General features: G+C 41.4%; 1 protein-coding gene across 1 annotated transcript in view; it reads right to left on the bottom strand.

The window, feature by feature from the left end:
* The window catches only part of LOC311038011 (scavenger receptor cysteine-rich type 1 protein M130-like), a gene marked incomplete at both ends in the record, with an annotated part of 36,090 nt that extends 21,349 nt beyond the window's left edge, over nt 1-14,741 (bottom strand). The window contains 5 exons of the mRNA XM_084047307.1: nt 3,365-3,485; nt 3,624-3,829; nt 5,428-5,742; nt 9,970-10,284; nt 14,678-14,741. Of these exons, the coding sequence (XP_083903433.1) occupies nt 3,365-3,485; nt 3,624-3,829; nt 5,428-5,742; nt 9,970-10,284; nt 14,678-14,741 (1,021 nt within the window). The remainder of the gene's footprint in view (nt 1-3,364; nt 3,486-3,623; nt 3,830-5,427; nt 5,743-9,969; nt 10,285-14,677) is intronic.
* Between the last annotated feature and the right edge of the window lie 349 nt (nt 14,742-15,090).

Raw genomic sequence — 15,090 nt, 5'->3', positions numbered from 1 at the left:
CTTTTATTTTGGTGTTTTCATTGCAGGTAATATTCCACATGTCACCGTCCTCCACCACCAAGGTTCCAGAACAGACATTGTCCCCGTCTTGTAGACGTAACACGGGGTGATCTGTTAACAGACATGAAAATGTACACTTTAACATACATCTTTATGTCAAAATGTACCAACACTTTAACATACATCTTTATGTCAAAATGTACCAACAGCATTGAACATTTGAACATTCATTGAACAGTGCACAAATGCATTATATTTTGTGTATGTGCACATTCATAATATAAGTTTGTGTGTGTGTGTGTGTGTGTGTGTGTGTGTGTGTGTGTGTGTGTGTGTGTGTGTGTGTGTGTGCGTGCGTGCGTGCGTGCGTGCGTGCGTGCGTGCGTGCGTGCCAGCCGCTGTTTACAATCGCTGTGTTCTTGTGAAGCAGCACCTGCTTATTAATTAATTGATAACCTTTATATCACCGAGTGTGGGTGATCACTAGTCTGTACACCGCTCGAGGTCTGTCACCGGGCACAGAGAGAGGGCTAAAATACGCGGTGCTCTGAAGGGCTTTCAGTTTCCATTCTACTTCTCCCCCAGGGAGCGGGGCACAATCTGATGAAGGCTAAATCTTTTAAAATGTTTAGGTTTAAAAAAAAAATATGATGGGTCTCATTTTGTACCATTTTCTGATGTATCTAAAGTGTACCATTTTCCATTTGTTTGTGCTAATATGGTTAAAAGTGTTTGTGCCTTTCAGGCAGCCTGCAACGTTGTTTTGGTCTGATGGGCTCCTTCTGGTTTGTCAAAAATATTAGATTGCAGCTTAACCTCATTGCCACACAGATTTGTTGTTATAAACATGCATAAATGATACCACAACCTTGGTTGCCCTGGAAACGGAGCAATTCGAGACATAACTGACGGCTGACGTGATGACAAAAGGTGTTACCCCACGTTATGTGTATATAACTTTGTATCTCTGTTTTAACGTCAGAAGAATATATCTGGAACCATGCTTTTCCGACACTTGTAAGATCTCTTCTCTGGAATAAACCCAAATACTTTTATAACACGTTTCCTTCCTCCGTTTATTGATGTAATTAATTCTCATCTGACCGATAGATATGGACCGGTATTTACAAGGAAAAATAAAGCTATCAAGGGCTATTATGCCGAAACGCATCAGAATAAAGAAAATTTTTAACCAAGTTAAAGTGCTGCTTCTTTCCACATTTTCATGCATGCATGTATGTGTGGTTTGTAACTGACAGCTGTTGAAGATTTAAAAAAAAAAAGAAGTGAGGTAATATAAACTAGAAAAAGTGCTCCTCGGAGCACAGGTCTCCGCCAGGTCAGGTAGGTTATTGTGGGGCAGCAATGTTCGGAATTCGCCAATCAGGATGGAATATGAAAAATCGGACGGAACCATCTTGATCACTTGACTATAGAGACAATGGGTACCGAGTTTCATGAGTTTCATGTTTTACTCCTGCAAACTTTAGATGTCAATGTTAGCCAATCAGGATGGAATATGAAAAAATAAAAAGATCCATCTTGATCACATGACTATAGAGATCATGTGTACCGATTTGCGTGAAATTTGGATAAATTCTGAAGGCTTAATATCAAAAAAAATGTTTTACATAAGTCGGCCTCCTGGTGGCGCTATGAAAGGCAAATGTTAAAAATGCAGGGCAGTTGTTTTTCCTTGGCCTCTAGGGAGTGTGCGTGCAAAGTTTCACGCAGATCGGTGCAGTTATAGTTAAACACACAAATCAGCCTTTTATAGCGCCACCATGAGGCTGATTTGAAAATGTCCAAGTGCCATTTCTTCCTCGGCCTAGTGGGAATGTGCGTGTGATATCTCACGGAAATCGCAAGCTGCGTGATTTTAGGCATTTTGTTGAAAACGGAGCAATCCTGCAAACTTTGGAAGCCAACCTTAGCCAATCAGGATGGAATATGGAAAATTGGACAGATCCGTGTTGATCACATGACTATAGAGATACTGTGTACTGATTTGTGTGATGTTTGAATAAAATCTGTAGGAGTACTGTCAAAAAAAATGTTTTGCAAAAAGCGACCTCCTGGTGGTGCTATAACAGGCCCATTTGAAAAATTTGGGCCAGAGGTTCTGCTCTGGCATCCAGGGAGTGTGTGTGCACCGTTTCGCTGCGATCAAGCCAACGGTGCCAGAGATTAGCTGTACACAAAATGACAGAATGACGGACGGACGGACACACGGACGGACGGACACACGGACGGACGAACAGGGGGTAAAACATACTCTCTCGCCATGCATTTCGGCCTGGCGGAGACAACAAACGTATCTGAACATGTGACGAAAGCAGGTTTAGAGCATGTAGCGTCTTTAGGATCACACTGCCACAGATGGTCTTCATGTCTGGTGCCTGTACAATGAATTTTCTTATTGCCTTTGAAGGTGAATCCCTCTGGTGAGGTCATTTTGGTCGGGTTAGGCACCTCTTTTGCGAATCCACATTTGAGGTTGTTGCACACAAGGTCTGCTTGTTCCTTTCCTTCAAGTCGGAGAAAAACCAACATGAGATATTTTATTTGGAATTATATGAGAAATACTATCACTGCTGCTGCTTCTACTACTACTACTACTACTACTACTACTACTACTACTACTACTACTACTACTAATAGTATTAATAATAATAATAATAATAATAATAATAATAATAATAATAATAATAATAATAATAATAATGGTAATAATAATAATAAGGGTAATAATAATAATAATAATGGTAAAGCTAATAATAATAATAATAATAATAATAATAATAATAATAATAAAATAACAATAATAAGAGCCCAGACTGGGCAAATTCACAAAATAAAGAGGGGAATAAAAGGGAATAATTTCATACTGTTCAATCAAGGTAGTGTAACTCTTACCCCAGTTGTCTGAACAAACATAGTGTTGTGAATTTTCCTCATCTGATGTTGTGTTAAATTGGACAGCTCCGGCACATTTACAACCATCCAAACTTATTTCAATCTTATCTAAGTAGGAAGAAAGAAAGAAAGAAAGAAATCCATTTTTTTTTATAACGTGAGAATATTCTGTGAGCATATAGTCATGATTTATTATCAGAAGCTTCTGGGCAACCTCAAGAACTGGATCTGATCATCTCCAAAATGTATGAAATGTTTCAGTATATTTCTAGATCAACAGAATACTTTTTAATCACAAAACAATAACCCCTCATCAGGATTTAAGGATTGAATTTGCCTGAATCTCTGCCTGTGCGTGCGTGCGTGCGTGTGTGCGTACGTGCGTGCGCGTGTGCAACAAAACCGTCAACAACAATGTGATGATATTGATACTGAGGTGTGTTCTTACCTGAACATGTGATCCATTTAACTGAGTCCTGATTGGAGACGTTGACCCCCCAATCACTGAAGTTCTGGCAGTTCCACAGCTGATCCTCGGTCCCGTTACAGTTCACACCATTGATCCATACCTTATCAGGAATATTAGTTATATTGTGTTTCAATATATGTAGATACAGTTTACATTATTGAGCCATCCTTATCAGGAATATTAGTTATATTGTGTTTCATTATATACAGTAGATACAGTTTACATTATTGATCCACACCTTATCAGGTATATTAGTTTTATTGTGTTTCATTATGTATGAAGATCCATTCACAGCCTGTCCACAGCCAATACTCCTACACACCACATCTTCATTGTTCTGGTTCCAGTTATCATGACCAACGAGGCCCCATTCATAGTCATGATATATTTCAATGTAACCCTCACATGGGTTGGAGCCACCTTTAAGGATCAGCCTGGTCACACCTGCATGGTTACATGTCATGTTAAATGTACAGTAAATACACTATTTCAAAAACAAATAAACAAACCAAAGCTGATAAAGCCACTAATGGATAAAAGTTTAACTGTGTTAAATGTTGTGAACCTGGCAATATGGAATAAAGAAAGAAAGAAATAAAGAAAGAAAGAAAGAAAGAAAGAAAGAAAGAAAGACAAAAATAATTTACAAAAGCCTACCAGCTGTAAATATTGACCCACTGTAGACCATTAGTTTCATCTCACCTCTCACATCCATCCAGCTCTCTGGTGACTCTCCACGGTCAGAGATGTTACACTTGTAGAATCCTTCATCAGACTTGTTAGCATTGTGGATGGTCATCTGTCCTGTAGACTCAGTCCTGATGAGGGATCCATCTTTATAGAAATCAGCTGGGAGGCCAGAGGATCGTTTCCATGTTGTCTTGTCTGTGTACAAGCAGCGGAGTGTGACATCACTTCCCTGCATCACAGGAAGTACAGGACTCTCCAGGATCGCATCTAGAACCAACAGTAGTGAGTTATGAACAGGGGTGCACATAACTGGTGCGCAGGTGCGCATGCGCACCCAAAATAAATGACGCGAGGCGCTTTTGCGTACCAACAGCTGGGACAGGAATTTCCAAGCTCTTATTTTTTAGCAAAACAAAAAAATAAAAGCCTGGAGATCGAGGCTAGGAATTTACTTCCTGAAGCCACACTCACACACTCACGCTAAAGCACGCGTCGGCCCCATGTACAGCCATTAGGCGCAGGGGGAGGGGACGCATGCTGCCCGTGATTGTGTGAGTTTTGCCTCGCATCCTGACACACAGACACGCAAAATATGCCGTGAACGTCCCAATATGGCGGATAAAAGCAGCGCAGCACAGGGCACCAACCTTGGGGGTTCACCGAACGGCGTTAAAAAAAAACGGCGAAAGACGGCAGAATTTGGAAGCCGAGCGTCCTTTTTTCTCGCGCAGCCAAAGGCCCAGACTGCCAATGACGGGTTTGACGTGTTTTGGAGTTTTTAGTGGTTTTCCATTAGATGGCGCTGGCGCTGTTCACCAACCCGCGACTCACCATCTGACTGCCTCAGAAAATATAAAAAATAAATAAATATATATATATAATATATATAATATATATATATATATATATATATATATATATATATATATATTATATATATTATATATATATATATATATATATATATATATATATATATATATATATATATATATATATATATATATATAAATATATAATATATATATATATATATATATATATATATATATATATATATATATATATATACTTTTTTTTTTTTTTTACAGGGTAGCCTACAGTAGGTGGTCCATGGTGACATCGATCAACTGATTAATCTAAGGGATTGTACTATCTAGTCCTATGAGCTCAACATTGGGCGTCGCTGCATTGGGAACTCCTTATATGGTTATGGCTGAGTTATGGTGACATGAGCTTGACGTCAGAGTTCTTTCCGCCGGCCCGTCCTCCCTTTAGCCAATTTGAATATAGGATAGGATGACAACACACATACATACATCATTATTAATTGCAATAAAATTCATATTTACCTTCACAAACAACACCAGCATCTTCATGGTGTCCACAGTTGTGCTCTCCAATCCCCCCATGGCTGCACTGTGAAAGCTCTGACTCACTGCGTGAACACCTGACATCATCCAACCAGATGTTTCCATCACCCTGTCCGAAGCGGGCTCCCCCTGGTGCTGACAGAGCTGTTCCACAGCCTAACTGTCTACACACAACCAGGGCATCATACAGATCCCAATGATCATCACACACCGTCCCCCAGCTGCCACGGTAGAACACCTCCACTCTGCCTGAACAGGAGTTTGAACCACCGACCAGCCTCACTGAATAATCAACTGAATGAGAAGAAAAACATTAAAAGATGACAATGATCAGCCTGAAAGAAAGCTTACCAACATGCAAGAATGTCCCCATAATAAATTTGACATGACACTTAGGCTGTACACCATGTATGCTCATTCAGCATACATGTATACCATATATATACATATATATATATATATCTCCTTCAGCCGACTCAGCGCCGTCCGAGGCGGAATCGTAAAACATACACAGTGCATTTTAGCTGTGACAGTGGATGAGTCCACTGACTGACACCACCGATAGTGAATAATGCTCAGTTCAAGGTGGTATTTGAATCTTCTGTACAGGTACATTAAGAATAGTAGTAGCATACTTATTTATGAACCAACCTGTTGAATATTATTAAATATCTGCATCAGACTGCATATGCTATTTAAATAAATACATTATGCAATTACGACGTACAAGATGTGCCTGTAATTAATCTCACACTACTAGGCAGTCTGCGGTTCCACGCGCTACACAAGGTGCCTGCCCCTCAAAATGTCTTGGCAATGGCAATGGCAGTGGCTTAGCAAACAATGTTTTATTTCTGGCAGTTAAAGAGATAACAGATAACACTTAAATGTACACTTTTAGGGGTGAGCCGTCTAGAAGTGTGTCAGTCTGCTACTCTCACAAACCACTGGACCAATCAGAGCTTAATGTCTTGTGTACGTTGCCAGTAAGGATACCTGAGATCCCCAGGCAGGGAGTTCCACAGCCGAGGGGCCCTTGAGCACGGCAAAAGCCTGGTCTACCTTATAGTGACAGGGTGAGACTTTGGAACCGTCAACAGGACCCTGCTGGATGATCTCAGGCAGCGGCCTGGCTTACAGGGAGTTAATGAAAGTTGTGAATGAAATGCATGTTCCACCCGGTTGTACAATACCCCTCGTGTTGTACGCCTGGTGTTAGAGTAGGGCCCAGCACGGAAAAAAGTGACGCTTCTCCATCGTTTTTCACCAAAAAAAAAATCACGCGTTTGGTGCCCCCCCCCCAAGGTTGGTGCCCTATGCTTCAGCACCTCAAGCCCCCACTGCGCACCGGATCAACCTGATTTCGGCTTGAGGTGCGGTGGAATATCCCTTTAATCTTGTAGTAGAAGTAAAAAATACCAAAACAGTCTAGGCATAAGGGGTATGGCGGCGGGCAAGATAGAGCTCGAGCCCCCAGTGTGCTACCCGTTACCACAGTTATAAACAGGCACTGGGCCGTACTTGGGAACGTTGCAAGTCAGTATCAAAGTTGGGAATTCATTCCCCAGGAAAATGGAAACATTATTATAGAAATAATAATGAAACGCTCGCACACTGTACGGCTCCTATGATAAAGTGCTTTATTGCACCCAAAGCAATTATGTGAGGTTTGGAGCTACACGCTCTTCATCAGACTCATAGATGGGAATGTATTCCTCATTTACCAGAGTGGCCAGTGTCACCAAGAGCTGATGTTCCAGGGGGCCTGGGACAAGGAATCTCTGTGGGCCTCATGCACCCACAAATGTCTTTTTTAAGTATTTATCGTTCCCAGGGCATAATAAAAAAAAAAAAATCACACCCAGTGTGAAGTGGGCGGTGTGGTCACAGTGGTCATCACAGTGATGGAAGTGATTCACTTAAAAAAGAAAACACTTTTAATGTTTTTTTTAAGTGCATAGTCCTATTTATAGGGATATGCACATGTGTCATGTGTTTCTAGCCAATCACAGTGGCTAGAAACCTGAATAGAGTCATGGTGGCCAATCACGGTGCAGGGTTAGGGGGATACAATGGTGGCCAATCACAGCGCAGGGTTGGGGGGGTGCAATTGGGTCGATGTCCAAACCTCACATATAGGGGCGGTTGCACCGCCCAAAAAAGAGCCCTACATTGGCGCTGTTCACCAACCTGCGACTCACCATCTGACTGCCTCAGAAAATATAAAAAATATATATATATATATATATATAATATATATAACATATATATATATATATATATATATATATATATATATATATATATATATTATATATATATATATATATATATATATATATATATATATATATATATATATATATATATATATATATACATTTTTTTTTTTTTACAGGGTAGCCTACAGTAGGTGGTCCATGGTGACATCGATCAACTGATTAATCTAAGGGATTGTACTATCTAGTCCTATGAGCTCAACATTGGGCGTCGCTCCCCTGTGAAAACAGAAGAGGTGTTTAAAAAATTGAGTGCTCTTCATCAACACAGAGCCACAGGCCTCGACAATATCCCCCCCAAATTTCTAAAAGACTCAGCCGCCTCCATTGCTCCAATCATTACCCACATATTCAACCTCTCCACCACACAGGGACAGGTCCCCAACGACTTCAAAAAAGCAAGGGTGACCCCTCTGTTCAAAAAAGGAAACCAATTAGACCCTGGCAACTACCGCCCTATTTCTATTCTAAGCTCCATCTCGAAAGTCATGGAAAAAATAGTCTATGAACAGGTCGACAAGTATCTTGCCGAGAAAAATCTAATCTACAAATTCCAATCTGGCTTCAGAACAAACCACTCCACTGACACATGCCTTCTCTATTTGAACGACTCTATCAAACAAGAGATTGAAAAGGGCAAATATTGCGGCATGGTCATGCTGGACCTCCAGAAGGCTTTTGACACCGTTAATCACCCGATTATGATCAATAAGCTCAGAGCAATAGGTTTTGATGACACGTCAGTGAACTGGATGAGATCCTACCTGGAAGGGAGGGAGCAAGTGGTGGAAGTAAACGGCACCCAGTCCCCCCCCCTCCCAGTGACTTGTGGTGTTCCCCAAGGAAGTATACTAGGACCCTTACTGTTCCTGATATATGTGAATGACATGTCGTCAGCCTGCGACTGCAACCTGTTCCTGTTCGCAGATGACTCGGCCCTGCTAGTCTCTGACAGGGACAGGCTGCAGGTTGAGAAAACTCTCAGCTCTGAACTCAACAAGATCTGCATCTGGCTCTCCGACAACAAGCTCTCATTACACCTGGGCAAAACGGAATGCATCCTCTTTGGGTCCACTCCTAACCTCAGAAAGGCAGAGAGCTTCACGATCAAAGCGGGTGATGATATCATCAAAAGAAAAAACGAAATTACCTACCTGGGCTCTATCTTGGAGGCTGACCTCTCTGGTGACAAAAATGCTGAAAAAACGATCAAAACGGTCCACAAAAAAACACGCTATTTGCGGAGTATTGATCGTAAAGTCAGTAAGAAGACTCTGAAGACTCTTGCAGTGGCCCTCATACAAGGTCATTACGATTATGCATGTACTTCATGGTATCACAACACCACCAAGGCCTTAAAAACAAGGCTCCAAACATCCCAAAACAAACTTGTAAGGCTACTTCTTGGCCTCAACTACAAAATCCATCTAACCCCTGATCATTTTGATAGGATTGGATGGCTTAGGGTTGCGGACAGAGTACAGCAACTTGCTATGGGCCTGGTCTTCAAGATATATCACAACATTGGGATCCCCCTGTATTTGTCAAAATACTTCCAAAATGTTAATGATGTCCACGATCACAATACCAGAGGCAGCTCCACAAACCTTGTCCAACCCTTTTTTGGCTCAACAAAGGGAAGTAACTCGTTCTCATGCTATTCATCAAAAATGTGGAACGCCCTACCAAAAGGAGTAAAGGAGTGTAAAACCCTACTCTCTTTCAAAACAGCCCTAAAGATACACCTTCAGGAGGCTGCAATTGGAAAATGGCCCCTGTCTAAGTCCTAACCTAACCTACCCCCCTACCCCCCCCCCCCTCTCTCCTTCTCCTTTTGTACATATTTCTCACTCTTCATACCAGTAACCTGTAAACTGATTGTATGACATTCTATAGTAGTTGTGTATATCTGTCTGTCTCTTATATGTCATCATGATTTGTGTGCATGGGGAACTCATTTGAAACAAGCTCTGTGCTTTTATGAGTCTTCCAGTTTAGTAGACCTTGTATTGTGAATTTGTACTTCCATGTACTGTTGTTCTCATGTCTTACTAAATAAAGTACATCAATCAATCAATCAATCAATCACTCCTTATATGGTTATGGCTGAGTTATGGTGACATGAGCTTGACGTCAGAGTTCTTTCCGCCGGCCCGTCCTCCCTTTAGCCAATTTGAATATAGGATAGGATGACAACACACATACATACATCATTATTAATTGCAATAAAATTCATATTTACCTTCACAAACAACACCAGCATCTTCATGGTGTCCACAGTTGTGCTCTCCAATCCCCCCATGGCTGCACTGTGAAAGCTGTGACTCACTGCGTGAACACCTGACATCATCCAACCAAATGTTTCCATCACCCTGTCCGAAGCGGGCTCCCCCTGGTGCTGACAGAGCTGTTCCACAGCCTAACTGTCTACACACAACCAGGGCATCATACAGATCCCAATGATCATCACACACCGTCCCCCAGCTGCCACGGTAGAACACCTCCACTCTGCCTGAACAGGAGTTTGAACCACCGACCAGCCTCACTGAATAATCAACTGAATGAGAAGAAAAACATTAAAAGATGACAATGATCAGCCTGAAAGAAAGCTTACCAACATGCAAGAATGTCCCCATAATAAATTTGACATGACACTTAGGCTGTACACCATGTATGCTCATTCAGCATACATGTATACCATATATATACATATATATATATATATCTCCTTCAGCCGACTCAGCGCCGTCCGAGGCGGAATCGTAAAACATACACAGTGCATTTTAGCTGTTGATGTCCAAACCTCACATATAGGGGCGGTTGCACCGGCCAAAAAAGAGCCCTACATTGACAAAGGGCTTAGACCATAGAAGCTATAATGTATAATAAAGGACAACTGAACAAGACTTCAAGAGTCACATTGCTATCATGCATTGCTGACTGATCAGAACACAATGAAAATATGTTCCAATTCCCAAACACTTCTTACATATTGATATATTTGCTGCTGCCACACAATGTAGGCATATTACTTTCAGGCAGTACACTCTATTTCTTTATACATTTCCTTCATTCACTTGTTTATATTTTATACTGTTCTGTTTTAATGTTTGTTTTAGCCTCTATTATTTTTCATTATACACTTATTATTTTCACCCGCTCTTTTACAACTGTAGTAAACAGAAATATGTGATGTTACAATTTGACAAATAAAGTCAACGTGAATTTGTTGACTGCCTTCTTTCAATCAAATATCAGATGAGCATATTAGCTAAAACATTCTCTTAAACTGTTATTATGCCTAATTTATGCTCCGTCATACGACGGTGTCGAGTGCCGAGAGGTAGCAGATCTACAAGCTTACAACAACGTGTCGCATGCACGAGCACGACATGTTGTGAGCTTGTAGATCGGCTATTTTCGATCACCACCGTCATATGACGACGTATACTTGTGTTGACTGTGTTCACTCACACTCACTCCTCTTTTGGAAGAAATTCAAATTAGTAAGGAGTTGTTTCCCCTTACACTGTTTTCTTTCTCTTTCTTTTCTTTCTTTTCTTTTCTTTTCTGAGACCTTGATTTTCCTTTTTTGGGTAAAGGCATGAATATTTACTTAGTTTTTGCATCTACTGTACACTTCAGTCATCAGTTGTCACTCCAGTGTGTGTGGAATCTATTTTTAGCTGCACATCATGAAAGATACGCTTGCGAGTCAGCTAGCTTTCAGCAGAGCCAATGAAAAGACTGCTTTCCATTACTTGTTCAGTGATCATATCAGTCTAGAGCAAACCTACTACATCCGGCAAGTTCCACACCCATATATATGCAAACACACCGATCGTTTCCGTATCCTTTCTAGATCGGAAGTGCAAACTATATTGTAATCTAGAATCCTTGTAGACAGTTTTCACTCATCAGTTATGTGTGGTGAGGGTCACATTAGTTGATGTAACTCTCACTACAGATTGAATCTATTATTGCATCATGAGAATACTATGTGTAACTCAACGGTAAAGGGTGCAGCCCCCACCCCACCCATCAGATGCAATGCATTGTGGGATGTGTGGTCTGAGAGGTGACAGAAACATTCCAAGGCTGTTTTAACAAAACTACAGTTTGATTCTATAAGCTGTGTTTCTAAAACTGGTGGCTCAAACTGCACAACCAATGTTTCATTTCGTAGCTATGATTCAGTACTTACAATGATATATATATATATATATATATATAGTTTTTTTTTTTTTTTAAACCTAAACATTTTAAAAGATTGGGCCCCGCTCCCTGGGGGAGAAGTAGAATGGAAACTGAAAGCCCTTCAGAGCACCGCGTATTTCTCTCTGTGCCCGGTGACAGACCTCGAGCGGCGTACAGACTAGTGATCACCCACACTCGGTGATATAAAGGTTATCAATTAATTAATGAGCAGGCGCTGCTTCACAAGAACACAGCGATTGTAAACAGCGGCTGGCACGCACGCACGCAAGCACGCACGCACGCACGCACGCACGCACGCACACACACACACACACACACACACACACACACACACACACACACACACACACACACACACACACACACACACACACACACACACACACACACACACACACAGCCGGTGATCAGTTTTACAAACACAGGATATGATGTTATTACCCCAAGTTTCACAATCTTCAATAATAATATAAATCAATATAGAACATGGAACATTGGATCAAGATGACAGTCTATCAAGGCTAGTTCTATGTACTTTATATTGATACTTTAGGCTATAGATGCTGTGTAGAAGACACATAGGCTACAGATCATTAAAATTAGATCATGAGGGGAATGCAACTATCGTTTCTGCTTTACGTCAAGTTCTGCTACAGCAGAAAGAAAAATCATTTCATTAATCATCGTTTCATTTCAAGTACCAATTTACGCAACACTTTCAGATTCTGGGACATTGTGCCTCGAGTCATTCCAACCCGGCCCTGGGCAGACTGCACAGAGCATAAAAGTTGTTCTATCGCTAACTCGTAATTCTAGTTTAAAAAAAATAACTAGTGTACGTGTCCACTATTAATATAATGTAGTGTCATTGTTTGGTCCAGGCGGACAGAACACAAAAATCGAGAGGGATAACCAGACACAGAGTCACCTCACTGGTTATACCCACAGATGACCGCTCATCTTGGGCATGCTGATCCACCGTGGCCCGCTTGAACAGCCTGGTCACGAGTCAAGACACGCCCCCAAGCCAGTACATACAACGCTACAGTAGCTCTGTTTCCCTATGAATAGCCTACTGCAAAAACGTCCGGCCGATTATAAATAAGAGAATGGCGAGTGTATGGCAGAAATGGCGTTGGTCATGTTAATTAAAAAGTTCTGTATTTACTTTATTATAAAGAGTGTAAAATAGTGTAATTCCCACAGCCATTTTCAATGCATTTCAGTACGGTGACGTCAGCTAGAATATATGTGTGGTGCGTTGTTTTGGCTCGGCCCTTTCCGAGGCGGTGGGATCATGTCCAATAGGCACATCCTTCTTCTGACAGCTCTCAACATTGACCCTTTCGGTGTATAGTTGCATTGGCAAATATTTTCAGAACTATTACACAATTAAATTGTGACAAAGTAGAGGCCTATGTGTTAACTCCCCCTTTAAGGCGGTGGGCAAGATAGGGCCCCCAGTGTGCTACCCGTTACCACAGTTATAAACAGGCACCGGTCTGCTTGGGAAAGATGCAAGTCAGAAACAAGGTTGGAAATTCATTCCTGAGGAAAATGGAAACATTATTATAGAAATAATAATGAAACGCTCGGACACTGTACGGCTCCTATGATAAAGTGCTTTATTGCACCCAAACAATTCTGTGAGGTTTGGAGCTACACACTCTTCATCTAACTTGTGGATGGGAGATACAAGGATCCATGATGTCAACAGAAAATACTGACATTGTGTCAGCATGACATCAACACACACACACACACACACACACACACACACACACACACACACACACACACACACACACACACACACACACACACACACACACACACACACACACACACACACACACACACACACACAGTTCTCAATGTATAGATAGATCACAGAATCCCCATTCTAGATTGGGTTGCCAACACTGCCACCCAGCAATACGGGACAGGTCGCACACACGCATGCTATACAATGATGCCGCGGCCATCTGAGTGAATCTCATACAACCACACACATACATACACACAAGCGTGTGCACAGTGCCTGCCCTGTCAACTGAGTGGCAGCCCCAGGGTCCTAGCGCCCTTCTTACACAGCACACAAACACACAGGCAGACAGACAGATGCACTGCCTGTAGCATGCATCGAAAGCAACATTTTGTCCCTTCACGGCTAGTACGGGACTGTTGGCAACCCTGATTCTAGACTAGATTGTAATCTAGAATCCTTGTTATAATAATTTTCCCCTCATCAGTTACAGTATCTGTGGCGAGGGTCACAGTAATAGTAGTTGATGTAACTCTGACTACAGATTGAATCTATTATTGCATCATGAGAATACTCCGTACAGCCCCCCCCCCCCCCCCCACAATGCTATGCATTGTGGGACGTGTGGTCTGAGAGGTGACAGAAACCTTCCAAGGCTATTTTCACAAAACTACAGTTTGATTCTATAAGCTGTGTTTCTAAAACTGGTGGCTCAAACTGTACAACCAATGTTTCATTTCATAGCTATGACTCTCTACTGACTATGAAGTACAAACATTTTTTTTAAACCAAACATTTGAAAAGACTTTGTCAGATTGGGCCATATGATCCACAGATGATGCATACATTTTGATTTCATGCCCAATCATTTCAAAATTCAACAACAGATGATTGTATGATTGTAACACAGTATTGTTCACAAACGGAACATTTTAAAAGTTTAAATAAATAAAAACTTGTCACTTGCCTTCTGAGGTCACAGGGCTGGTGGCTGCTATGAAGAGCAGCAGCAGCAGCTGCAGAAACCACATTGTCACTGTAGCTCCTGACTAGACTGACACACACACAGAGTCATCACAGTGGTTTATAACATAGACATAAAAAGGTAGACGCCTCCTCCAACTCTGAGAAGTATTCTTTGAGACACACATAGGGGTATTTCGGGGCGTGGCCAAATCCACCATAACTTTTTTTCGGGTGAAACGACACAGCTTTCACCAATGGAATTGAACTACGGAACGTACACGTTGTTACATTTTATGGGTTTATTTCGTCATAGATCAACATATAGTGAAGTATAAAAGTGCAGGTCATTGCAACAACCACCGATCTTGTGAAAAATGAAAACGGGACCGCCAAATATTCTAAACGTTCCGCAAT

Source organism: Gymnoscopelus microlampas, assembly GCF_963454915.1.
Source record: "Gymnoscopelus microlampas genome assembly, chromosome: 21".
Taxonomy (NCBI): Eukaryota; Metazoa; Chordata; class Actinopteri; order Myctophiformes; family Myctophidae; genus Gymnoscopelus; species Gymnoscopelus microlampas.
This window is presented reverse-complemented; position numbering and strand designations above follow the sequence as displayed.